The sequence below is a fragment of the Bidens hawaiensis genome, unplaced genomic scaffold (genome assembly GCF_021521415.1).
Source record: "Bidens hawaiensis isolate Kalapana, Puna unplaced genomic scaffold, B.hawaiensis_p1.1 tig00000097_1, whole genome shotgun sequence".
NCBI classification, from domain to species: domain Eukaryota; kingdom Viridiplantae; phylum Streptophyta; class Magnoliopsida; order Asterales; family Asteraceae; genus Bidens; species Bidens hawaiensis.
This window is the reverse complement of record NW_027491017.1, coordinates 3,700,024-3,726,421: the sequence shown is the minus strand read 5'-3', so window position 1 is coordinate 3,726,421 and position 26,398 is coordinate 3,700,024. Positions and strand designations below refer to the sequence as shown.

General features: G+C 38.8%; 1 protein-coding gene and 1 pseudogene across 2 annotated transcripts; one reads left to right on the top strand and one right to left on the bottom strand.

Annotated features, from left to right (window-relative positions):
• The first annotated feature begins 1,184 nt into the window (after positions 1–1,184).
• Positions 1,185–4,118, top strand: LOC143571277 (ubiquitin domain-containing protein DSK2b-like). Its single transcript, XM_077056771.1, has 8 exons — positions 1,185–1,407; positions 1,954–2,640; positions 3,018–3,193; positions 3,281–3,394; positions 3,477–3,532; positions 3,610–3,641; positions 3,718–3,789; positions 3,876–4,118. The coding sequence occupies exons 1-8, from the start codon at positions 1,185–1,187 to the stop codon at positions 4,022–4,024; spliced, it is 1,509 nt and encodes a 502-aa protein (XP_076912886.1). The 3' UTR covers positions 4,025–4,118.
• Positions 4,119–19,156: 15,038 nt separating this feature from the next.
• Positions 19,157–24,196, bottom strand: LOC143562619 (putative serine/threonine-protein kinase PIX13; annotated as a pseudogene). The gene is made up of 6 exons (XR_013140531.1): positions 24,115–24,196; positions 21,696–22,039; positions 20,768–20,903; positions 20,539–20,681; positions 19,817–19,937; positions 19,157–19,722 (listed from the first exon to the last, which is right to left on the bottom strand). The product of XR_013140531.1 is annotated as a putative serine/threonine-protein kinase PIX13 (transcript).
• Positions 24,197–26,398: the final 2,202 nt, after the last annotated feature.

Genomic DNA, 26,398 nt, shown 5'->3' with positions numbered 1-26,398 from the left:
CGTATTCTCTCTGCTAGGTATCAAATTGTATTTGAATTTCAAAGTTTGGGTAAGAGACCGCGTGTTTTGAAGGCAGAACTTTCCAATGCTAAGGACACTTGTATTGTAAGCTTGAATAACTTGTACCTCTTAATTTTAAGATTTTTTAGTCCTTTCTATATACATTTTAATATAGTATAGATGAGGCTACAACACCATTACACCCCTAAAACAAAAAACTCATCATTTACTAACTGAACACCATATATTATAAGTCGTCCCATTTTGTAGCATCTCCGCTACAAATTGCCTTAAAAGTTTGTGTTCTCAAACTCTACTTTCACATGTGTATCAATATCTTACATTTATGATAAGTTTAGAAACCTTGTACCATGCTATAACTAGATGATATTGAATATGAATATGTTAAGATCATAAATTATCAAAATTCGAATCATAGTTTATCAACAAAAATGTAATAGATAGATAATGCATTTTAGGAAAACACACAAAAATTATTATTATTATTATTATTTGGAGGTAGGGTCTTAACTCTATCCGGGTATGGTCCAATATGGTTAGGGTTTCATGATGGTAGTCATGAATCTCCTCTTGGACTCTCGAGCCTCTAACATATTTTTGTGTCTGTAAAAAAGAGGAAACTCTAACAAGTCACATCCGCTCCCACTTTTCCATGGCAGATCTTAAGCAACCGGAAAAGAAGATGAAGTCATAGGTTCATTCATCTCGAAGACCGGGGAACCTTGACATGGGTCTGACCAAATCCATTTCATGTTTCTTCATATTATTATTATTATTAGAGGTGCACATACCGGTTGAAACTGGTTCAGTTTGATCAACAAAAATCAAAACCAGATTATGATCGGTTTAGGTTTTGACTTGTTTTTTCCTAGTTTTTGTAAAGAAAATACAAACCATATTCAAACTTATGGTTTCAATCTGTTTAGTTTCGGTTTAATATTAAAATCAGTTCGATTAATCGGTTTATTCGTTGGTACCTAATTTTTTTACTGTTATATTATATTTTGATTTGTCCCAAATCTTAAATGTGAGTTCACCGATATTGACCCTTTTTCTTTCCATTTAATTACAAAAAAATAATCAAATCGGCAACTCACCTTCTATCTATCAATATCCTCTCCATCCTAACCCATTTTCTGCTTTGTTTTGTTAGTTTTTATCCAATGGGTGTCGACGGTGAATCAACAACACAAGCTGGTGGCGATTTGATCAACCTCAACATCCGATGCTCCAACGGCAACAAGTTCTCGGTGCAAGCCACCCTCCGATCAACCATCGCTGACTTTAAGGATCTTTTGGCCAACAATTGCGATGTTCCGGCCAACCAACAGAGGCTCATTTATAAAGGAAGAATCTTGAAGGATGATCAAACCCTAGATACCTACGGTAATTACCTTTTTTTATGTTTTTGATTTCTCATTTGTTGATGATTATGCTATTATGTCATTCTTTATAAAGTTTTGTGCATTCTTCCTACGAATTCCCAAAATCTTCTTTTGGGGAAACACAAATAATAATAATAATAATAATAATAATAATAATAATAAACACGCGAATTGGATTTTAATTAACCAAACTATTAACTAACCGGCAATTTGACCAATCATGCTAGCAACAGCAATTTCAGTAACGCAATAATTAAAGATTTGTACTTGATTCACACCCGGTTTAGCTTATGAACGAAATGAGGAAACTTTAGAATCGAGTGGAAATTAAGTGTGAATTTATGGTGATTATCCTGCCGTGATTGCCCGCGGCAGCTAAAGTTAAAGTTAAGAGTGTCATTGGTCAAATTGCTAGTATAGATTATTATAATTATTAGCCGGTAGGTTATTGTTTTGATTACTAAAATTGAATTTCCCAAAAAAGTATATATAAATATATATTTTATGTGAATTTAGTTGTTTACATCTTAACGCGAGTTTTATGTAGGCCTGCAAGCGGATCACACAATTCACATGGTGCGCGGTTCTGCACCAGCAGCAGCACCACCTAGTGCACCGGCTGCTGCACCTCCTGCTCAAGGTGCTACTCCCAATATAGCCGGTGCCGGTGCGGGTGCGGGTGCACCTCTGTTTCCCGGAATTGGTTTGGGTGGACTTCCTGAATTTGACCAAGTCCAGCAACAACTAACTCAAAACCCAAACATGATGAGAGACATGATGAACATGCCAGCAATTCAAAACATACTGAATGACCCGGAAGTCATGCGGAGCATGATAATGAGCAATCCTCAAATGCGTGACATCATTGACCGTAACCCTGAGCTGGCTCATATTCTGAACGACCCCGCAATTCTTAGACAGACACTCGAAGCAGCTAGAAACCCGGAGCTTATGCGCGAGATGATGCGTAACACCGACCGTGCTATGAGTAATATTGAGTCGTCCCCCGAGGGGTTTAACATGCTGAGACGGATGTATGAAAATGTTCAAGAACCGTTTCTTAATGCCACCACAACGGGCGGGAATGATCCCGGCTCAAACCCGTTTGCAGCTTTACTTGGTAATCAGGGTGCTGCTGGTAACACACCTTCAGCAACGGGTTCTGAAACTACTGCTCCAGGCTCTGCAGCTCCTAATTCTAACCCGCTTCCCAACCCGTGGGGTGGTACTACAGGTAAGATCTTAAAGCATGTTTGGCTTGCAGAATTGGTATTCAAGGTTTCTACTTTTTTTGGCAGATTCTGTTTGTCAAGAAACGGAATTTAAGATTTTATTTCTTGGCCTGTATTACGTTCCAATTTCTTTGACTGATTTACAAACCAAATCGTATAGAATAAAGAAAGCGTTCCAATATCTTGGACAGATCTACAAACTGAATCAATTATAACAAATCTAACAAAGAAACGGTTGAAAGATTCCGACTTTTTTGACAGATTTGTTGTCCAGAAACATTCTGCAGACCAAACTGCCCTAGTTTTTTATTTTTTTTTTATTATTTTTTTTTATTGTAAGATGCATTATTGTGTGCTGAATTGTATGCTGAAATTTTAGGTGCGGCGCCAGCAAATGCGGCTACCCGAGCAGCAAATGTGTCAGGGTTCGGTGGACTTGGTCTACCCGGGTTAGACCGTCCGTCTAACATGCCAGATATGAGTCAGCTTTTGCAAAACCCTGCTATATCGCAGATGATGCAAAGCTTGCTTTCCAATCCCCAATATATGCAGCAGGTATGTATGTATGATTATTCAAATATTTAATGTTTTAACTAGTTTTTACAATTCTTTTTAAAAAAAATCAATTTTATGAATTTGTAGATTGTGAACCAACACCCTCAACTACGCAGTTTGTACGATTCCAACCCTCAATTTAGAGAGATGATGCAAAATCCAGAAGTACTTCGTCAGTTAACTTCACCTGAGATGATGCAGGTAATCAACGGGTGATTTTATGCGTTTTTTTTACAGTTTGATTGGTTAAAAGTTAAGTTTGACTTTAACCTCATTTTTACAGCAAATGATGTCTGTACAGCATCTGTTTCCTCAGCTTAACCCGCAGCAATCCGCTTTGTAAGTAGTTTCATTCGCGTATTTCACGAGCATCATTAGTTTTTATTTTTCGTTTAAAAACCCCACTTCTTTTTCAGGGATCCTACCCAGACAGCTGGTGCTGCTACAGGTAAAAACATCCTATTTCTAATAATTCTGTCACGTTCCTGGTTTTGTGTAATATTGTTTCGTGTTTATAATTTCAGAGTTGGACATGCTAATGAACATGTTTGGTGGGCTTGGAGCTGGCGGTTTGAATGTTCCAAATGTGCCCGATGGTAAGACTTTAATTTTATCTTGAAAATATTTATGAAATATATTAGTTGCAGACAGCCTTAATAAAAATGATTATTTTTTAATGTAGTGCCACCAGATCAACGTTATGCGACGCAACTGTCGCAGCTTCAAGAAATGGGGTTTTTTGATACCCAGGAGAATATTAGGGCGTTACAGGCTACCTCGGGCAATGTTCATGCTGCTGTCGAGAGGCTTTTGGGTAACTTTGGCCCGTGATGTTTCTTTTGATCAATCTAGAGATATAACCGGGCTTGTAATATGGTCGGTTTTAAAGTATTCTTTATAGACAGCTGGATTTTTTTTTCTTTTTCTTTTTCTATTTTGGTGTTTTTATTGTGCCAACTGATTACATAGTTTATTGCTTTTCTTTGAAATACCTCCGTTTTGCAAGATGTCTGTCTCCTTGTCATTGCTTATTGGTAATTTTGTAGATAGGTGTGTTGTTCAGGATTTCAAGTGTTTTTGTGGGTGTATATTTTTATAGGATCAAGTGATTCTATATATCCCTGCATGTCTGTCATATCATATAAATTGTATTAAGTTTAAAAGTTATAAATAAGTCCCGTTTGATATGTGCAAATAATCGGGTATAAAACTTTTATCATATCATACGAGTGGTATATGGCTATACGCAGCGTAAGATATGTGGAAAGTGTTAGACGTCATGTATAACTATCAGTGACGAGCAAATCGTATGAGTGGAGAGTTGAACTATCAGTGACGTGTAAATCGTATAGGAGTGGTGTGTCAACTCTCGTTAGCATGTGTATTGTGATATTTAAGGTTTACTTTATTGGTCATATAAATATGCGTAATTATGTATTCTGTTATTTGTACCGGGTGCAAGTTGCAAGAAAAACTGATTTTGAGAATGAACTTTCATCAAAGCATCTAAACTTGGGTAATCATATCCGCTATTATGTTCAATCAAATCAGATTAACACTAGCCCTATGTGAATGAATCATGTTGCATAATGTTCATACCAAACATAAATGAGTTATTTACAGTGAGTTTCTTTACAAAGGAAAAACCGAAAAACAAGTCTGTTACATGTCAGCATTGAACATGGAACACGAATATTATGATAACATGAAGCTGTTAAGATTTGCATAATAACATGGTTGGAAGATCTGTTTTTGTCTGGATATTTGGATTGGGGACCAACCCTTATACAGAGCTAGCCCAAAGGGAAGTCGAGAAGGTCGACGGACCCAGACCCTATAACTGTTAAAAAAAAGAAATTATATATATTTTATATATAATATTTTTTACAGCATAAGTCTCCAAAATGATTCCTTTGTGCACCGGAAAGAGTGGTAATCTATGGAATCAAAGGTCATCGGTTATATTTATAGAAAAAACTTTTCTTTGTGTTTTATATGAGCTATTTTACTCATTTTTATTTTGCTTTGGTTCGTTCTGGGCTTTGGAAATACAACCCAATTGGCAAAATTGTCAAATTATTTATCACATAATTAAAAACGCGATTTCAGTGACCTTTTTTTATTCTCGTCCCAAGCCCCGGCATTTTAAGGGATTATCGGAGACGGCTGTTCCCTTATGCAGAAGATTTCTTAGCCTTTCTGAACTTAAGTATAAAAGCTGCAAAATTGTGGATTGCTACTTCAGAAGTGGAGATGACACTCATTGATCTATTAGAGCGCGTTTAACAATATGCAACTCCCCTCGACGCAAAAGGAAAGTGGTACGTGGTGGTACTCAACTTTTTGGTTTTTATGGCGTTCAACAACGCTCCAATAAATGTCGATATGCAAGACGCTTGCATCAATTAAATGAAGTGAAGTTCGTCCTTTTGGAACAAATATACGAGTAATACGTAGTATTAAAACTGTAGATTTGTTATGTAAAAATTATGTAAGTTTTCTCTCCAGTTAATCTTTGACTGAATGTGATACAATAGCAGAATTTTCTAACAAATCTATTGCGGTTTATATGTAACAGTTTACTTATAAGGTAGCAAACAAAACAAAATAAATAAAAATGCTTTCATAAACAATGAAACATAACTTGATTCGATTCGAACTGAGAGACGTTAATGGAGATTGCATGGCCAGAGACGCATGCGGAGGGATAAATAAATCGGATGGCCATCGGAGATCATAGCAGCAGCAGGAGAAGCAGTGTCTCCGGTTACATGCTGCCCAAAAAGGTCAGTAAAAAGTGTGAAAGTTTTATTTTTTATACTATTAATTTCTAGTTCTTTTTTATAAACTTGGTTACTTATTTTTTAATTTTTCTAACAACTTTCATTAAACACCGCAAGACTTGGAGCCAACAACTAAAACGAAAACTTATCCCAATCCTTCGATAGCAAATATTTAAACGGGGATCTATTATTTATCCAACGAAAACTTAAACAATTCGAGATATCCGACGCCACCATAGAGTTGGAGTAGCTAGACTTTATTGGAGAACTATGTCACATACCAGATGTTTGATGATCGTTTTGGTTGTTTGTGCTAGAACGCTTGGATCTGCTGAACAGTCCTGGACTTCAGCGGGAAAAGGGTAGTGTACTGTTGGGTGTAGATTTTATTATCCTCGGAATTGAGCATAACTTGAGGATGTTGACTTAAGCTGTTATTCTGAGGAAGGTATGTTGACTAATTCAATTGTCCTATATTATCTGATTGTTTTGCAGATAAGAGCACGTGTTAAATATGTTTATAAGAACGTGGATTGCAACGGAATACTGCTTGAACTTCGTCAACAAACAACGTGGGCAACAACGGCTTGTTGAAGAAATAGTCTAGGGTTTCCGGAATAATCGGAATAACAGTTGTAATCTTCTTATTATAAATTCGAGCTGATAGTATCGATAGGTCACACACAATTCACTTGTTTAGCTGCTAGTACTCATTGTATCACTTAGTTCACGTTTACTAATCAGCTCCAACCTTTGTAATCACCAATTTTGTTATTAATAATATCGACGGTGATAGTTTTCACCGTCCGGGGGTTTTTTGTGCCGGAGATCATAATAATCAAGCGTAATTCGACCAAAAGTAAAGTTCATAATCTTTAACCGAAGAGATTCGATTAAAGATTATGTTGTAAACTCTTGACCGAAACGAAGATTATCATAATCAAGGGTTTTTTCCCTCGTAATCATATCCTTGTGTTCAATCTTTTTACCATTAAGCACCTCGCCTCACGCACTAATTTGATCAAAAGTTACTTTGTTAATTTTTGACCGAAACAATTTGGCGCCCACCGTGGGGCAAACGGTGCTTTGATCATTATTCATTCTCAAACAAAACCCTACTCTCAATATCCACAACATGTCTTCACAGCCCAAGATTGTTTCATTTTCTGCCGCAGCCTCAGAATCCTTAGCGAGGCCACCCATGCCTCTTCCTCCTGCTAGTAGTATCCCGAAGAAGCCTGACAATGCTCAGAAGAAACCTGCTACTCCCGTCTTCTCAGGTTCGAGGACATCTCCCCAGGATCCCGTCATGGTGTCCAACAACGACCTTCTGTCTCTGTACAGACGGCTACAGGAACAGATGGATCGCCAGAACAAGACCAACCAGATGCTCGTAAGGGAACTGGAAGATTTCAAGAAAGCCAAGAAGCCGGCGGAAGAATTCACACCACTAATCCCGAGATCTCTGGATTTCACTCCTCCAGGATCCTCAGGATTGGTGCATCCAGAGCTGACCACGGCGTACAACCCTGGACCCCATCTTTCCAACATTTGGGGTATGCAGGATTGCCCTTACCTGGATCCCAAGGATACCTGTATGCGTCATCTGCTGGGCCTAATCAACATGCAGGATCCTCAGGATTGTCGCAACCGGGAGGACCCTCCGGATTATTCCAACAGTCTGGATCCTCAGGATTGTTCCAACAGTCGGAATCCTCAGGATTGTTCCAGCAATCTGGATCCTCAGGATTGTTTCAACAGTCTGGATCCTCAGGATTGTTCCATCATGCTGGTCCTCATCAACAGGCGGTATCTTCAGGATTAGCTCAAGCTCAGCAGCCCTCAGGATCCTCTGATGTGCATCAGGGAGACTTTATCCCGATGCAGGCTAATACTCCAACTGCTCCGCTTACCAACCCTGGAAATACTATGTTTGGGAATATGAGCTACAACGCCCAGACCGCTCCTCAGAATGTTAATCAGGGTAACTCTTTCAATACGATTCCATTTAATGCTAATCAAGGATTTTTGAAGGATGCAGGCATAAGTTCGAGTTTAGCCCGAGAATTACAAAAACTTAAGGACATGATATCGAATGTCCCCGGTGTAATCCGTCCCATAGCTGAAGTTCCCACTGATAGTCACAGGATATCCCGGTTCGTGCCATCAATTAGCGACGTGTAGATCCCAAAATGGTTTCAAACCCCAAATATGAAACTGTATGATGGCTCAATGGATCCTGAGGAACACGTCGCACAATATAGAGAACGTATGGAGATCAATCCAATCCCTATGGAAATCAAAGAAGCATGTCTCTGCAAAGGGTTTGGGTCTACCTTAATCGGAGCAGCCATGAAATGGCTACTAAGTATTCCTCCTAACACTATCAATTCTTTTTCTCATTTAGTTAACATGTTTAATAACAAGTTTTTTTGCAGTAGAACTTTTGAGAAAATGACAGGTGATCTTTATAGGTTTACCCAGAATCCTAGGGAATCCTTGAGAGATTTTATTACCAGGTTTAGTAAGGAGTCGCTGGAAATTCCGAACCTAAACCCAGCTTCAGCAGTGGAAGCTCTCAAGTTGGGGTTAGAAAAAGGCTCCTCTTTCTATGATGATCTCGTTATGACTCCATGCAGGTCATTAGACGAAGCAAGAAGCAGAGCTCTAAGGTTTATCAGGCTAGAAGACGACAAGAAAAACTCTAAAGTCCATATCCCGAAGTATGATCAGATGAACAGGAAATTCGAATCCCCGGGAAAATCATATCGAGCAAAGCCTTACTACAAGCCTGATAACCCCAAGATTAATGCAGTAGATGAGGAAAATGATGAAGAATATCCTAAGATCTCTGAATATTGTTTTTCTGTTGATATTGGTGGATTAATGTGTGCCATGCAGGATTTAGGTGAGAAAGCTAGGTGGCCAAGGAAAGTGGAGAGACCAGGATCCTGGAAAGATAAATCAAAATGGTGTGCCTTTCACGAAGACTTTGGGCACTTGACTGATGATTGCATTGCACTCAGAAGGGAGATCAGCTATCTTCTCAGCAAGGGCCACTTGAAAGAGCTACTTGGCAAGAAGAAGGGAAGAGAACAGGATCCCGAGAAAATTCCTGAAAAGCCGACTCCTCCACCAACGGATGCAAGAACAATCATGTTCATATCCGGAGGATCCGACATCTGTGGAACCTCTTATTCTGCTGCAAAGAGAAATGCTGACCAAAGAAAGTTAGAAGTGGCTGACAGGTCAAAAAAGACATCAATTCTCACTCAAGAGAGGATTATATCCTTTGATGAAAGTGATAGAGTCGATGTTCAAGATCCTCATCATGATAGTTTGGTAATAACTTTATATGTGGCTAACCATTATGTTCGCAGGATCCTCATAGATGGCAGAAGCTCTGTCAACATTATTCAATTAGACGTGCTGAAAAAGATGAATATTCCTGAGGATGAGATCGTCCCCAGTTCCTCAGTATTGGTTGGATTCAATGGAGAAACTAAGAACACTATTGGGGAGATTAAGCTCCTAATATATGTCGAAGGGGTAAATAAAATGCAAAAATTTTGTGTTATTGACTGTTTATCTTGTTGCAATATTATATTAGGCAGGCCCTGGATACACGAGATGAAAGCAGTCCCATCTACTTATCACCAATGTGTGAAACTCCCAAGTCCGTGGGGAGTTATCAAAAACATCAGTGACCAACACGACGCCAAGAATTGCTACACCTCTTCCATGAAGTGTACCGCCAAACCCCAGCAGGCGTAGCAGTTACAGAAGCCAGCACGAGGCGTAATGGAGGCCGGGGAGAAAGAAATTAAAGAAGTACCTTTTTATCCCGAGGATCCTGAAGTCAAAGTGCTGATAGGAACTAGCATTCCTGAGGATATTGAGTCAAAATTGCTCGATTTCCTCAAGTCAAGGCTGTCAACATTTGCATGGAAACATGAAGATATGACAGGTATTTCCAAAGATATTATAACACATAAACTTGGAATTGATAATTCTTTCAGGCCAATCCATCAAAAGAGAAGAAAGTTTGCACCTGAGAGAAACATAATTATCCAAGAAGAAGTTAAAAGACTTTTGAAGGCAAATATGATCAGGGAAGTTCAATATCCCCGATGGTTGGCAAATGTGGTGGTTGTGCAGAAAAAGAATGGAAAATGGAGAGTTTGTGTGGATTTCACAGACTTGAATAAGGCTTGTCCTAAAGATCCATTCCCTCTACCACACATCGATTCGATGGTAGATGCTACAGCCGGCCACGAGATGCTGACATTTATGGACGCATCCTCAGGATTTCAGAAAATCCAAATGGAGCCCTCGGATCAAGAAGACACAGCCTTCATGACTCCCACAGGTATTTATTGTTATATTGCTATGCCCTTTGGACTTAGAAATGCAGGTGCAACCTATCAGAGGTTAGTCAACATGATGTTCAAAGAGCAACTGGGGGGACACAATGGAGGTCTATATTGATGATATGGTGGTGAAGTCCAAGAAAGCTAAGGATCACCTCCAGGATCTCAAGCCTGCATTTGATATCCTCGACAAATATAATATGAAGCTGAACCCTGCAAAGTGCCATTTCAGAGTGAAGGCTGGCAAATTCTTGGGATACATGGTCACCAAAAGGGGGATAGAGGCGAGTCCAGAGCAGATACAAGCTATCCTAAACCTGAAATCCCCAGCATCAGTTAAAGATGTTCAAAGACTGACTGGCAGGATAGCAGCACTCAACATATTCATATCCAAATCCTCAGAAAAGTGCAAGGAATTTTATGATATCCTGAGAAAAAACAAAAGGTTCGAGTGGACCAGTAAGCATGAGGAAGCTTTAATGTCCTTAAAAGCTTATCTTTCTTCTGCCCCTCTGCTGGTAAAACCCGAAGAAGGTGAACCTCTATCTCTATATCTAGCTGTATCAAATAATGCTTTAAGTGCTGTGTTAGCCAAAGATCTCGAAGGCCAACAACATCCCATCTATTATGTAAATAAGAGTCTATTGGATGCTGAAACCAGGTATTCTTATCTTGAGAAATTAATTTTAGCACTTATTATGGCATCTACTAAACTTAGACATTATTTTGAAACTCACCCTATATGTGTTAGAACTAATTATCCTATTAAGTCTGTTTTGAGAAAACCAGAAATGTCGGGTAGAATGGCAAAATGGGCAGTAAAGCTAAGTGCATATGATATAACATATGAACCTAGGACTGCTATCAAATCCCAGGCATTAGCAGACTTTGTGGCTGATTTCATCAGCGAACTTAAAGAAAAAGCAGACTTGGAAGTCCAACAACTTGAAGAAACCAAAGAAAAGTGGACTCTATACACTGATGGTGCTTCAAATGTTAGAGGAACAGGCCTCGGGATTCTGCTGAAATCGCCACAGGGGGACCTTATACCTCAATCCATATCCTGCGGATTTCAAGCCACAAATAATGAGGCATAATACGAAGCTTTAATAGCAGGATTACAACTAGAAATCGACATGAAAATCAGGTTTATTCAAGTACATGTTGATTCATTATTATTAACTAATCATTTTAATGGTTCTTACACTGTTAGAGGAGAAAGACTAATGAAATATCTAGAGCTAGTTAAAAAACTAGCAAAGTGTTTCGAAATGTTTAATATTTCGCAGGTACCTAGGGAAGAGAATGTTGAAGCAGACGCCCTAGCATATTTAGCTTCATCCTTCAGGATACCAGAAGGTATCAAGATCCCTATCGTGCATATCCTGAGCCCAGCAATAGAAGAGCAATGTGTCAATGAAATATCAAAAGATGACGAAGATGTGGGAGCCAAGAATTCTGAGGATAATGAAAATTCTTGGATTATCCCAATCAAGGAATATATTCAGGATGGGGTTATCCCCAAGGATGAAAACCCAAGAGATTTTCGCACAAAGGTAATCCCATATACTATAATGAATGATATATTATATAGAAAATCTCTTGCAGGACCATATCTTAGGTGCTTGGAGAAGGCAGAAGCTCAAGAAGTTCTTCAAGATATCCATGATGGAGATTGTGGGAATCACACTGGAGGCAGAGCACTATTCTCCAAAATCCTGAGGACGGGGTATTTCTGGCCAACGATGAAGAGGGATGCTATGAATTATTCTCAGAAATGTGATGCATGCCAGAGACATAGCAACATTTTGCACCAGCCAGCAGAACCATTATATCCTATTATATCTCCTTGGCCTTTCATAAAGTGGGGAATGGATATCGTGGGGAAACTGCCAAGAGCTCCAGGAGGGAAAGTCTTTATGTTGGCTATGACAGATTATTTCTCGAAGTGGATCGAAGCAGAAGCCTTTGTTCAAGTCAGAGAAAAAGAAGTTATCTCACTCATCAAGCACAATATCCTGACAAGATTTGGGATCCCGGCAGAGATAGTATGTGACAATGGCTCGCAATTTATCGGCAAGAGAACAACTAACTTTTGTGTCAGTTGGGGAATCAAGATGATCACATCAACACCTGTCCACCCTCAGGCTAATGGACAGGCCGAATCAAGCAACAAAGTCATCATCAATAACCTGAAGAAAAAGTTGGGGTCTAAGAAAGGAAATGGGCAGAGGAACTTCCTTTCGTTCTTTGGGCAGATAGAACCATTTCGAAGAATGCTACTGGTCAGACTCCTTTCTCATTAGTGTTTGTAGCTAAAGCAGTTATCTCCACAGAAATGGTTGTCCCGACGGCCAGAGTCGAAGATAACACTCGAAGTCTACTTGAAGATCTAGATGCGGTAGAAAAACTCCGGGATTTGGCAAAGATCAGAATGGCTTCTTATCAACAGAAGATAGCAAAGTCCTACAACAAGAATATCAGAGTTCGAAGGTTCCAACAAGGGGATTTGGTTCTCCGAAAAGTCTTTCAAAATACTACCAATCCTACGGATGGCAAGCTCGCACCAAAGTGGGAAGGTCCTTACCTGATCGATTCGGAAGCAGGAAAGGGGGCATACAAATTATCTACTTTGGATGGTGACTTACTGCCAAGGGCTTGGAATGCTATACATCTCAAAAAATATTTCATGTAAGACTTCTATCCCGAGGACACCTGTTATACTAAACAGTCAAGGTATGTACTCAAACTTATACTTTTATTTGTTTTTTAATATTATTATTCTTCAAACGTGGTACTGACTTAAACATCGGAGGGATGTTAGCAAGGCCAACACCCACCCCTCATTTAGAGTTGACTGTTTTGTAGACATCAGAGAATGAAGTTAACTTGGGCCTTCGTCGCCAGTATCTAAAGGTTTCGTCGCCAGCTTATCCTTAAGGTATAAGGGGTTTTCACCTCTTCTAAGGTTTAAGGGATCTTCATCTTTTCTTAAGTCGCCTGTAGAGCACGTTTATTCAGCCTTAGTTTGAGAGGCGGGGCCAGCACATGAAATATAGTGACTTGTTACCTCGTTATCCTCAGCTATTGGTTTGGATCTTGAGGTTTAAGGGATCTTCATCTCTTCTTAAGACGCCTGTAGCGCATGATTTATTCGGCCTTAGTTTGAGAGGCGGGGCCAGCACATGAAATATAGTGACTTGTTATCTCGTTATCCTCGGCTATTGGTTTGAATCACAAGTTTATGGTAGACGTACCATAATCTAAGGTTAAAGATATTTACATCTCTTCTAAAGGGCTTCATCGCCAGTTTATTCTTAAGGTTTAAGAGATTTACATCTCTTCTAAAAGGCCTTGTCGCAAGTTCGTTTCTAATGGTTTAAGAGATTTTTCATCTCTTCTAAAGGGCCTTGTCGCCAACTTATTTAGGCCTTGTCGCCAGAATTTCTAAAAATATTTTCAGGATAATGCTAATGTCACAATTCTATTTTTATATCCCCAGGATTAGAAGTATATTCTAAACAGTGATCTTATTGCAAGGATAAGACGGTCCAGACAACTTCCAGGTTAATTGATACATGGTTCTGGTATGAGTTACTATTTGCAAGTATTTTATCTTTCATATTATTTAAAGTTTATGACTTGATATTGGTTTATTGATAAAACTTAAACTATTACTTAAAGATTGTTCGTAAAACTTAGATCTTTTCTAAGAATGGAAGAAGTAAAAGATGCCAATATAAGTCATAAAAGGTTGTGCTAATATTATGATGTAGGAAAAGATAGTCCGGGTTTCACTCAAAACGGAGCCCATCCACCCGAACTATCATAATTGTTCTAAATGCAGAAAGTAAAAGACGGTTTGGGTTTCGTCCTGAACCAGGATCCCTCCACCCAAACCATTGTCCTGAGCCTACTACGTTGTCTTTACGTAACCAAAATAGAAATTGTTCAAAACAATCATTAAAAACATAAAAACAACCTGTAAACCAGGTTCAAACTTTTCCACCTTCAGCATCATCACCTTCCTTTTTCTCCAAATCCGTCGCCTCCCCTGCCTTAGTCTCCTTCACGTCCTCGCCAGCTCCAGCATCTTTGATCACCTCAGAAGTTCCAGCCGTCTCATCCTCTTCAAGCTTCTCCCACCTTAGCATCTTGAGCTTCTTCTTCCAAGCCACGGAATTCAATGAGTCCATCACATGACCTTTTTCTTGTACTTCCTCTGACATCTTGATCATCGACTCCAGAACGCTGGCGGCTGCACACTTCTTGGCTTCCTCTAAGAACTCGGTCTTCTCCAACTCAAATGAGGCTTTGAGATCCGAAATCTCTTTATCCTTCTTTTTGAGTAGCTTGTCCTTGGTGTCAACAGCTTGTAGAAGATCGGCGAGCTTGGCTTCAGCCTCTCTCTTGGTCAATTCAGCATCTTGGGATATCTGTCTGTAACTTTCGGTTTTCTGTTATTCCCAAATTAATATTAGTTTTTCTGCAGATTACTATTTTTCAGGATAAGCAAAAAATACTTACTGCTCTAAGAAAGTTAGCAAGAGCTTGAAGCTTCTCCACAACATCAGAAATGGTCATGTCAGCAAAAGGCTCAGTCTCGGCTAAAGTGGTGGCTTTCCTCTTCTTCTGTGCGGCACTTTTTTGGTGAGTTGTTGGGACTCTCACCAACGGAGAAAGTGTCTTGGAATGTTCTTGCTTCACCACAGTCCTATCCTCAATAAGATCGTCCAAATCTACTAAGCTAAAAGACTTTGGCTTCGGCATCCCTACACAATGATTTATCGAGTTATTTCCAAGATAACAAAATCCCTAGAAAACTTAATATCCCCAAAACACTTACCAGAATTCATGCTTTCAGCAGGTTTTGCAGCAATCACACTCGTTTCTCCTGTTTCTTCCTCTAAGCAAAACTCTCTTTCCTCTGCTGGAATCTTGAACAACGCCTTGAGCCTTTTCTTCGTGTCCTTCTTAAGCTTTACTAAATCTTCAAACACAACTGTCAAAAAACAAACCATATTAAGATGAATCATTTGCATAGAGAAATTCTATCCTAAAGATTTCCTACCCTTGTGAACCCATTTAGTAGGCAAGTTCATCCCATCAGGAATAGAATCCCGACAAACGAAAAAGAAATGTTTTTTCCAATCAGGGTCGCTACCGGACACCTTGGGAACCATGTAAAGACGGTTGGACTTGGATTGAAGACAATAACAAAAGGATCCGTGAGTTTGGAGGTTATAAGTTGCGGAAATCTCAGGCACACCTATGGATAGCTCACGGGTTTTATTCAGACGATCTACTGTTGCCAAAACCCTCCACACCATTGGCATGACTTGTGAATAAGAGAATCTGGTCACGTCAAAGAATTCTTGTATGAGCGGGGAAAATGGATATGAAAGGCCGATCGAAAATGGGTAATAAAAGAAACACACCCAGGTTTTAGAAGAAAAGTCGGCTTTGGTTTTGGGGTCGTAAGGTCTAATAATGGCTTCTGAAGGCAGCAAGCCTGAATATTTCAAGAATCTGATGTCGAGATCCTTGAAAAGACGCTGGTCTTCGATAGTCGCCGGAATGAGAGCTTGGTCAACGAAATCATCTGAGGTTGCAAAACAGAAAGGATTGGGCGCTCGAGGGGTTCTCTTTCTCATTATCGTTTGGTCGGAAGGAAAATTCAAGAAAATAAAGAAGACAAAGAAGAAAGACTGACCTGGCTTTGAATCGATGGAAGAAGTATTGATTTGAGATTGGGAAATGGTTTAATTATAACCTGGAAGGGCGATTATAGGCTTTCCTCAATCCGCGTGCACGTCCTTTCAGTTGACAGAAGATATTTTACTTTTCAAAATTTTAAATTTTTACAGCTGTCGCGCCTTATCTGTAAAAATTGGGGGCAATTGTTGGGTGTAGATTTTATTATCCTCGGAATTGAGCATAACTTGAGGATGTTGACTTAAGCTGTTATTCTGAGGAAGGTACGTTGACTAATTCAATTGTCCTATATTATCTGATTGTTTTGCAGATAAGAGCACGTGTTAAATATGTTTATAAGAACGTGGATTGCAACGGAATACTGCTTGAACTTCGTCAACAAACAACGTGGGCAGCAACGGCTTGTTGAAGAAATAGTCTAGGGTTTCCGGAATAATCGGAATAACAGTTGTAATCTTCTTATTATAAATTCGAGCTGATAGTATCGATAGGTCACACACAATTCACTTGTTTAGCTGCTAGTACTCATTGTATTACTTAGTTCACGTTTACTAATCAGCTCCAACCTTTGTAATCACCGATTTTGTTATTAATAATATCGACGGTGATAGTTTTCACCGTCCGGGGGTTTTTTGTGCCGGAGATCATAATAATCAAGCGTAATTAGACCAAAAGTAAAGTTCATAATCTTTAACCGAAGAGATTCGATTAAAGATTACGTTGTAAACTCTTGACCGAAACGAAGATTATCATAATCAAGGGTTTTTTCCCTCGTAATCATATCCTCGTGTTCAATCTTTTTACCATTAAGCACCTCGCCTCACGCACTAATTTGATCAAAAGTTAGTTTGTTAATTTTTGACCGAAACATGTACATGCCTAGTTGTGCTTGCACGACAAACACATCGTTGGTCGCAAGATGTTGCCACTCGCCTGACGAAATGAGTGAACCCTAATCATAGCCATATGGATTGGGTGGCTGTCGGGCGCCACACAGACTCTAAAAATAAAAACATTTCTCCGTGACCAATAGATTAATTCATTGCCAACAAAATTCCTTTGGTATAACCTGGTTAGTTACTTATAGAATACTAGAATAGACTCACACGACAACCTCATTTTTCATTCCAACAGTCGATGAATCCACTAACGTTTTTAACATCCCTGATCCGGGTCGTAGTTATCATATCGAGGATGTCGACTACTTCTTTGGGTTCAACGAGTTACGTAACAAGCATAAGATGTTGAGGATATTATTTGGTGGGTTGATCAAGGTTGTTATGATTTTCTCTCTGTCAAACTGCTTGCGGAGAGAGATCGATACGTCACTATTTATATTCGCCTGAGTCATTATGGCTGTCCTTACACTACTAGATGGGGTGTTTGGCCTTTTATTTGACAATAGAGGAGTTTCGATTGATAACGTTCCTCTAGATGATGTGTCTCGTGAAGATATAACTAGGTATTATGATAATCAGTATCTTTTTCCTTACCTTACGAGACTCAATGGTTGTGTAGGAGTTGTTTGTCATGATCATTTGGGGGAAACTAATGAAATGCATATACGGATATTACAAGACTATGCAAATCATGTTGCATTCCCCGAATCTTGGGATGACTCTTTTCTGTTAGATTCTATCAAAATGGACGAGATCATCTTTTCTAGTGAGAAAGTTGTCTTGTAATGTGCTCGATGTACCTATCTACAACATGATGACTCGATTTTATGAATTGGTACGACTCATCCATTTCTACGCTCACCAACCGTGAAGTTCCATTCAGTCACATGTTATGTTCCCCAATTCGGCATAAACAGAAGCAATTCTTCATCACGCAACCCAACCCAACCAAACCAAACGATGTATGTTATGTTAATGGTATTTTTATTATCTTTATGTTAGTTGAAGAGTTATTAGACATTGATTGTATTGTATTATTTTTATCATTATGTTAGTTGGACAATTATAAGATGGTGGCATCTTAATTCTTGACAATCACCAAACTATACACATCGTCTGAAACAAGCAATTGAGCCTGCGCTACGTTGCTGGGTTTGCAAGGTTTTAACATGCATGATTGACATGTGTGCGTGAAGAGATTTTTCATATCACTATAAATACATCGTCTGTTTGGTATGGGGTAATGGAATAAGCGATGGAATAGAATGGACGAGGTAATTGAATGAATCATTACCATTCCATTGACATGTCTGGTTACCATGTCGGAATGCCATGAATTATTAGTTTTATTTTTTGGTAAGCTAGAAAAAACCGGAATGAAATAAAAATGGTAGTGAGTGGCGATAGGATGGTGGTGGTGGGCGGCGAGCAGTAATGGTGGTGGTGGGTTGTGGGCGGCGGTGGTGATGAGCGGGAGCGATTATTGATGGTGGCAGGCGGCAGTGCCAGTGGTAAGCGGCGGGTGGTGGGCGGTGGTGGTGATGGTCGGGAGCGATGGTTAGTGGTGGGCGGAGATGGTAGGTGGTGGTGGGTGGTTGGTGGTGGCCGCGGAAGTGTGGTGGTGGTGGCGGTCAGCGGAGGCGGGTGGTGGTGGTAGTTGGGTGGTGAGAGAGCAATGGATAATAGTGGTGGAGGTGATATAGTGTGAAAGAGGGATGAAATGAAAAAAAAAAAACAAGAAGGTGGATTAAATAAATTTGAGGTGTTTTAAAAGGATTGGAATACATATGAAAATGAGTGATTCCATTCCATTGACCAACCAAACAAATTTTTTTTCTTTCCATCATAATGGTTTATTCCACTTCCCCTCTTATTTATTCATACCAAACGCTAACTAACAATTGATAGAAGAATAATTCTACCAAAACCCAACTTGAAACTATTTAGACTCGAACCAAAACTAAATCATCTTTATGTGACCTCTTCTGACGCGACATGCTGCCCGACCTGACTCGAGCAATACTTAAAATTAAATACCACGCATATAATTAAAATAAAAGATAAACTAAAAATATTAAATTTAATTAATTAACAAATGTTAAAATACTATTCATTAAGTATTGTACTAGATGGATAAAATTCAGTAAAACTCTTAAAATCAAAAAAACTTTTAACACGTCTTTGTTGCCTTATGTTTCGATGTAATCACTTATTTATTCTATATAACTAAAAAATTATACCTTCACAAAAATATACAATATACATCAATCTATCCCCACAAGGCAACAAATATATAGATAATACCAATACGAATCATTATACCTTTAGGTTTTTGGTGAGTCAGTTTACGTCATCTTTAACATGATTCGTTGACCGATGACGCAAAGGTTGTTGACCATATCGATACGGTGAGTGTGGGCTCGAGTTCTGTATCCTACAAACTTTTGGCCTTTCTTTGACATCACTAAGCCGTTCTAGCGTTGCCACCACTTCCTGCATTGATGGGCGGTCTTTTGGTTCGGGCTCAAGACACGTGAGGGCTAACTGGGCAACCTGGCCTGCGGCTTTAGAAGGGTAACTTCCTTCGAGCCGTGAGTCCATTACGTTCTTCAACTGCCTACGGTTAGCCAGATACGGCTTGACCCACTCCAAGAGGTTTCGTTGGTTAGTCGGGCGGTCCTCGTCAAGGGCCCGCAACCCGGTTAGAATCTCAATTAACACAACCCTGAAACCATAGACATCACTCTTCACATACAAATGCCCTGAAAAATAAAATTGGAATTATTACAAAGATACCCCTGAACAAACGCATTTTAGTCCCTCTAACAGTATGTGTTGTGTAGCCAATTAGGTTACCTGTGGTCACGTACTCGGGGGCAGCATAGCCATATGTGCCCATGACACGTGTTGTCACATGTGATTGACTAGCGGATGCCATTTTAGCCAGCCCAAAATCCGATAGCTTTGCGTTATACGACTGTCGAAAACAAGAACAGAAAACTCGTTTAACGGGTAAAGCATATACTTGTGGCAATTCATGACAAGACACGAAAATAATCAGGTTTTGGATTGCGTTTAACAAACGGGTAGGGTTTGAGTTGACACATTTCAACATGTTTAATTAAGCGTGCCATGTATAGGTTGGTCTGTTTAACCTGTTAAATTAAACAAGTCAACACATTTAAACCCTTTAACCCGCTTATTACAACCTGCCAACCCATTTGGCCCGTTTAGATAAACGGATTAAACAAGTGGTGTTCGAGTTGACCTATTTCAACATGTTAATTGTTAAATATAACAGGCAATGTACAACTGTACAAGTTGGTCTGGTTAACCCATTTAATCAAACAAGTCGACCCACTAACCCGTTAAACCCATTTATTACAACCATCCAGCCCTTTTGGCACGTTTACATAAATGGGTTAAATTGGCCGTGTTCGAGGTGACCCGATTCAACGTGTTTAATTAAACGGGCCACGTACATGTTAGTCTGTTTAACCCGATTAACTAAACAAGTCGACCTGTCAACCCGATTAATCCATTTATTACAACAGCTCAACCCACAAAGCTCAACTTACCCCATCAAGCAATATATTTGATGCCTTGAAGTCTCTATAAATAACCTTTTCATCCGAAGTGTGCAAAAATGACAGCCCCCGGGCAGCTCCTATTGCAATTTTAATCCGTATATCCCACGGGAGCGGTTGAATAGTCGACCATCCTGCAAAATCAAGACAACACATAATCAAAACTAAGTTAATAACAAAAATGTTTCATGATTAATAAGTAATTATTTTTTATTATTACTTCCGAAAAGGTGATTCTCCAAGCTGCCTCTTTGCATGAATTCATATACAAGTAGAAGCTCTTCGTCCTCGTAACAATATCCCAAAAGTTTCACAAGATTTGGGTGCGAAAGCTTCCCTAAAAAGATTACCTCAGCCTGCACAAAAGAATCATAATATTAGTTTAATATTAAATTACCAAAAAATAGAATAAGCTTAAACCAACTAGGAGTGTAAACGAGTCACTCTGGCTGCTGAGCTACTCAAGAACGGATCGTTAAACTCTCGAACCGAGCTAGAGGTCGAGCCTTAGAATAAGCTTGTTTAATAAACGAGCTCGAGCCCGAGCTTCATTTATTGAGCTCGAGCTGGCTCACAAGCCTTTTATTTATATAACTTTTATTTAATGTAATAAATATATATTCATGTAGTATTTATTATATATAAAGTTATGATAAAAATAAGTAACTAATACATATACATATTATGCTATATATAAGTATATTAAATATATATATATATATATATATATATAAATCTGTATAAATTAATTAATAGATAATAAACGAGCTCGAGCTGGAAAAAATGACTCATGGTCGAGCTCAAGCCTAGTCAAGCTCAGGCTCGATTCAGCTTGTTTAAACACCTATTACCAAGCAATAGTGTCTGCTTTGCTTACAAAAAGCTCAGGACTTTATTTTTCTTTAGTACACTTTACATGTCAAAAAAGGGAGTTTTAGAGCTAGGGTCTCAGTGGGAACAACCACCTCTCTATCCCACCATCCGGATGACCCTACCATTAGTTTTTGTTGCAACTCTGTAAGTGGAGTTTTACTGAGTACATTTGTTTGTATGTTTGTTTGTTTGTTACTATCATCTCAAAAAGTACATCTTAACAACATCTAAATGTGCAATATATATTTCAAGAAGTTGGATATGTTTGGAATTACCTGCCACTCTTCGACTCCTTGCATACTCTCGGAATTCAACTTCTTGATGGCAACTACCGAAGCATTACTATTATATTTAAACCCGTTCTTTTCTTCGATTCTGCCTTTATAAACCTTTCCAAAACCACCTTCACCTAAAATAGTGTCGGGTCGGAAGTTTTTCGTAGCGGATTTGAGTTCAGCAAAGGTGAAAATTTTGAGATTTCAATGAGGCAAGAGTTGGCCACCGGGCCCACGATCATCACCGCTGCTTGCTGATGAAAACTGGCTGTTGCCGGAGACATTGCTACTAATTATTGATGATGAACTTGTGGTAATGCTGGTTGTTTGTGAACTACCTGCAACTGTATTAACTAAATTTTGAGTAAATCAAATATTCAAATTCCTAAGTCTCTATATAGAAACATGTCTGAAATTCTTAATAAAAGTTTTAATAAAAAAACATTATCTTGATTAAATTAAATATACAAATCCCTAAATCATTATAAAGAAATAGAAATCAAGAAACAGGTATTACCATAATCTTGATTAAACTAAATATTCAAATCCCTAAATCACTAAAAAAAATGAAATAAAAATTATAAACAGTCATGCAATTCTTGAAATTACTGTTTTAATTCAAAAAACAGGTCAATATGTGTGAATTTAGAGGTGGCAATGGGAGTGGGTTAGGTTGGATTTGGGTGATGGGTCAGGATGGGTATGGGTTAGGATGGATATGGGGTCAGGATGGATTTTTAAAATAGAGGGTTATGATGGATATGGGTCAAGATGGGTAATACTAACCCATCTTGACCCAATGAAAGGTTGACATACAAAGGGTTTTAAAAACTCCTCAAAAAAATATTCAAAAAAACTATTAAAAAAATAATAACTCAAAATATAAATAAAAAACGCAAAATGTAAAATAACTAAAATGTTTCCCCCATCATCCTCGTTCATATAAAAAAAAAACTTTTTGTACCGGTTCAATTTCGAGTTTTTCGGGTTTTTTTTTCGGTTTTGTTTTTTTTTTCATTTCGGTCGGTTTCAGTATCTGCTCGGTTTCAATGATTTCGGTTTCGATTTCTCGGTTTTTTCGGTTTCAGTGTTGTTTTGTTTTAGTCAGTTTTTTCGGTTTCATTTCGTTTTTTTTGTTTCGTTTCGATTCATTTGTTTATTTTGGTCGGCTACGTTTCGGTTTTTTTGTTTCGTTTTGCTAAGCTTTTTGATTGCATTTTGTTTTTTTTTTGTTTCGTTTTGGTCAGTTTTTCGGTTTCATGTCGGTTTTTTTGTATCGTTTTGGTTGTTTTTCTATTTCGATTTAGTTTCGTTTCAGTTTTTTGTTTCGTTTGGTCGGTTCGGTGTATTTAATTCGTTTTGGTCCTGTTTTTAAATTGCATTTAGTTTTTTTTTATGTTTCATTTTGGTTAGTTTTTCAGTTTCAATTCGGCTTTTTTGTTTTGTTTCGGTCGTTTTTCTATTTCGGTTCAGTTTCGTTTCGGTTTGTTTGTTTCGCTTTGGTCGGTTCAGTGTTTTTGTTTTGTTTGGGTCAGGTTTCAGTTGCATTTCGCTTTTTTTTGTTTCGTTTTGGTCGTTTTTCTATTTCGGTTCAGTTTCGTTTTGGTTTTTTTGTTTTGTTTCGGTCGATTCGGTATTTTTGTTTCGTTTTGGTCGGTTTGGTATTTTTGTTTCGTTTTGGTCGATTTGGTGTTTTTGTTTTGTTTTGGTCCGCTTTTCAGTTGCATTTCGCTTTTTTTTTGTTTCGTTTTGTTTAAATTTTCGGTTTCATATCGGTTTTTTTGTTTCGTTTTTGTCGGTTTTCTATTTCGATTCAGTTTTGTTTCGGTTTGGTCGATTCGGTGTTTTTGTTTAGTTTTGGTTAGCTTTTCGGTTGCATTTCGTTTTTTTTGTTTCGATTTGGTCAGTTTTTCGGTTTCATTTCGCTTTTTTTCGTTTGGGTCGTTTTTCTATTTCGGTTCAGTTTCGTTTTTGTTTCGTTTTAGTCAGTTAGGGTTTTTGTTTCGTTTTGATCGTTTTTTGGGTTTCGGATGAGTTTTGTTTCGCACATGATAGTTTGGGTATTTTGAAATAGATAAATTTTGGATAACTTGGATATTTTGTTTTGACCCATTTTAATCTATAAATGAAACTCACTTGTATATTTCCAACCCATCCTGACCCACTTGTAGAATTTTTATAATCTATCCTAACCCATTTTACTTTTAAAGTTTATCCATCTTGACCCAAAACAACCCATTTGGGTTGGGTTTGCCACCCTTACGTGTGATTCAAGATCATAAACATTATAGGGCAAGTCAACGGTAAACACAGAAGAAAAGGCCAAACATTTTATGATCAAGAAACAAAATTGAGATGAAATTGATCAACAAAACCCACAAATAATTTTTTAAAACAAGTAAAGGTTTCAGCTTTATACCTGAACTGAGATTGCCAGTGGTGCTAGGAGCTATGTTGGTTGAAGAACTGCATAAACCCATGATCAAAATTGCTAATTTGGCCCCAATAATCTATTATTAGGGGTTGTTGAGGGTATGATGGCATTGTGAAATTAAGTATTTTTCAAAGAATATATATTCAAGGTCAAAGGCTGTGTTGACCAGGACTTGGTTTGGGAGGAAAAAGACTTGTAATGTTGTGGGGTTGATTGAGTGTAGTTGTGGGTGGAAATCATCTATAGGTGGAGAAGATGACCAAGTCAGAAGCCCTCTATCATAATTTACTTTTTTCTTCCCCGACAAATTTCATACCACCTGGTAGGGCCGTAAAAGAATCAAGCATTGAGCGAGCAGTCCGTAGACCGTTCGGGGGTAGTTCGCTTACATTTGTTCGTTTAATTAATTAACGAACACCAACAAAAAGTTTTGTTCGTTTAGTTAAATGAACAAACGCTGTGTTAGTTAATTTGTGTTCGTGAACGTTCGCATTTATGTTCGTCTACGTTTGTTTTTTTGTGTTCGTTAGTTAAAGGTTTGTTTTATATTTTTATAATATTTTATTTGTAATAACTAACCTAACATTTAAATTCTATAAATTTATTATTTATGTTTAGTTCGTTTCGTTAATGGTTTGTTTTATAAAGTTTTCATTTAACTAGCAACAAATCTAACCTGTATTTCGCTGATATTATCAGAATAAAACCGCCGATGAAAGATGATTATGTTTATTATTATTATTATTATTATTATTATCATCATCTGAAGTACTTAACTTTATATTTAATGAAGATTATATCTAATGTATTGGATTTAGAATGCTGTTTTTCCCTCTTAAATAGTGCATGTCCGTCTGCGTTCGTGAACAAGTTCAATTCCTTAACGAACAAACACGAACAAGATTTTTGTTTGGTTAGCGATCATGAACCGTTCATGAACAAATTTAATGTTAAATGAACAAACATGAACAAGGCTTTGTTTGATTCCTTTGCAGTCCTACTACACGGTACTTGAACCTATGAACTTTAGGTGGTTGAAGAGGTAGGTCCCAGCAGAGCCCAGTTGGACCCGCAGAACTCACCTTAAACAGGGACGTCTGCGCAGGAACCAACTGGATCCGCAGGACCAACCATGCTCAGAGACGTGACGTCCTTACGCGTGGTACGCAAGCTGGTCCCGCAGGAAATGCCTCCTAATGGTGAAGGACTCCGCCTGTTCCCGCAGCCTCGGATACAAGCCATTAGGGAAGGCCACCCGCGCAGCAAGGCTACACGCACAAGGCACTTAGCTCTCAATCACAGTGTCACCTGAAGGAATGAGCGAAGCCGGGAACCATCCCGCACAAGGGCGGGAGGGGGAATACTCCCGCCCAAATAAGCCAGTCCATATACTGAAGGATCTTTCACTATACCTGACGAGGTATGGGCAAAAGATCTGATCAGAGATACGACAGCTCACTAACACAGTATGGCGAGCAGCATGCTCCTGTACTGTGTCACTATTAGCCGCTGCCTACTCACCAACTCCTGCCACACCACGTGCATAGCCGCCAGTTGGTGGAAAGGGAATAGTATACAGCAGACCTGGTCGCTGTCAGCCATTCCCTACCCACCAACTACCAGCAAGGCACGTGCGTAGGCCACAGTTGGTAGAACAGTAACACTGTTGCAGCCGGCCATACCTCCTTGGAAACCTACCTTCGGCTATAAATACCTCAATGGTATGATCATCTTACATTATCTAATATCATCATATTATACCTGATATCTGCTCTAGCAATCTCTTAATATACTTTTATATTTAAAGAGCAATCTAGTCTGATTCTCACGCCGGAGGGTGGTCATAAGGAGGAACCCCCCCCTTCTTAGTGACGAGCTCACGGTGTCTGTTTTGCAGGTTATCAGAAGAACCATCTTCCAAGGGTCTAACCCCTCGTGGGAAACATCATTCATAACCCCCAGATTACCCGTAATCTGCCCCGGGGTCCGTTTAGTGTTTCTTCATTGGCGCCATCCGTGCATAAAGCTAGAACTTTATCTCTCCAGTTTTTTCAAACTTCCAAGATGGTTAGAGAAATCCCGGTAACCACAACCCCAGCTACTGGGGGGAGTACCGGTGTCACACCCTCAAAATCCACTAACGGAGTTTTACCGTCTAAGGGTGTGAACTGGCAGGATCGGAATCATTAGTTATAATCAAACCAAAGAAAAACATTTAAATGTAAGTAAGTGCGGAAGCGTAAAACCTTAATTCAAAAGTTGCGTCACG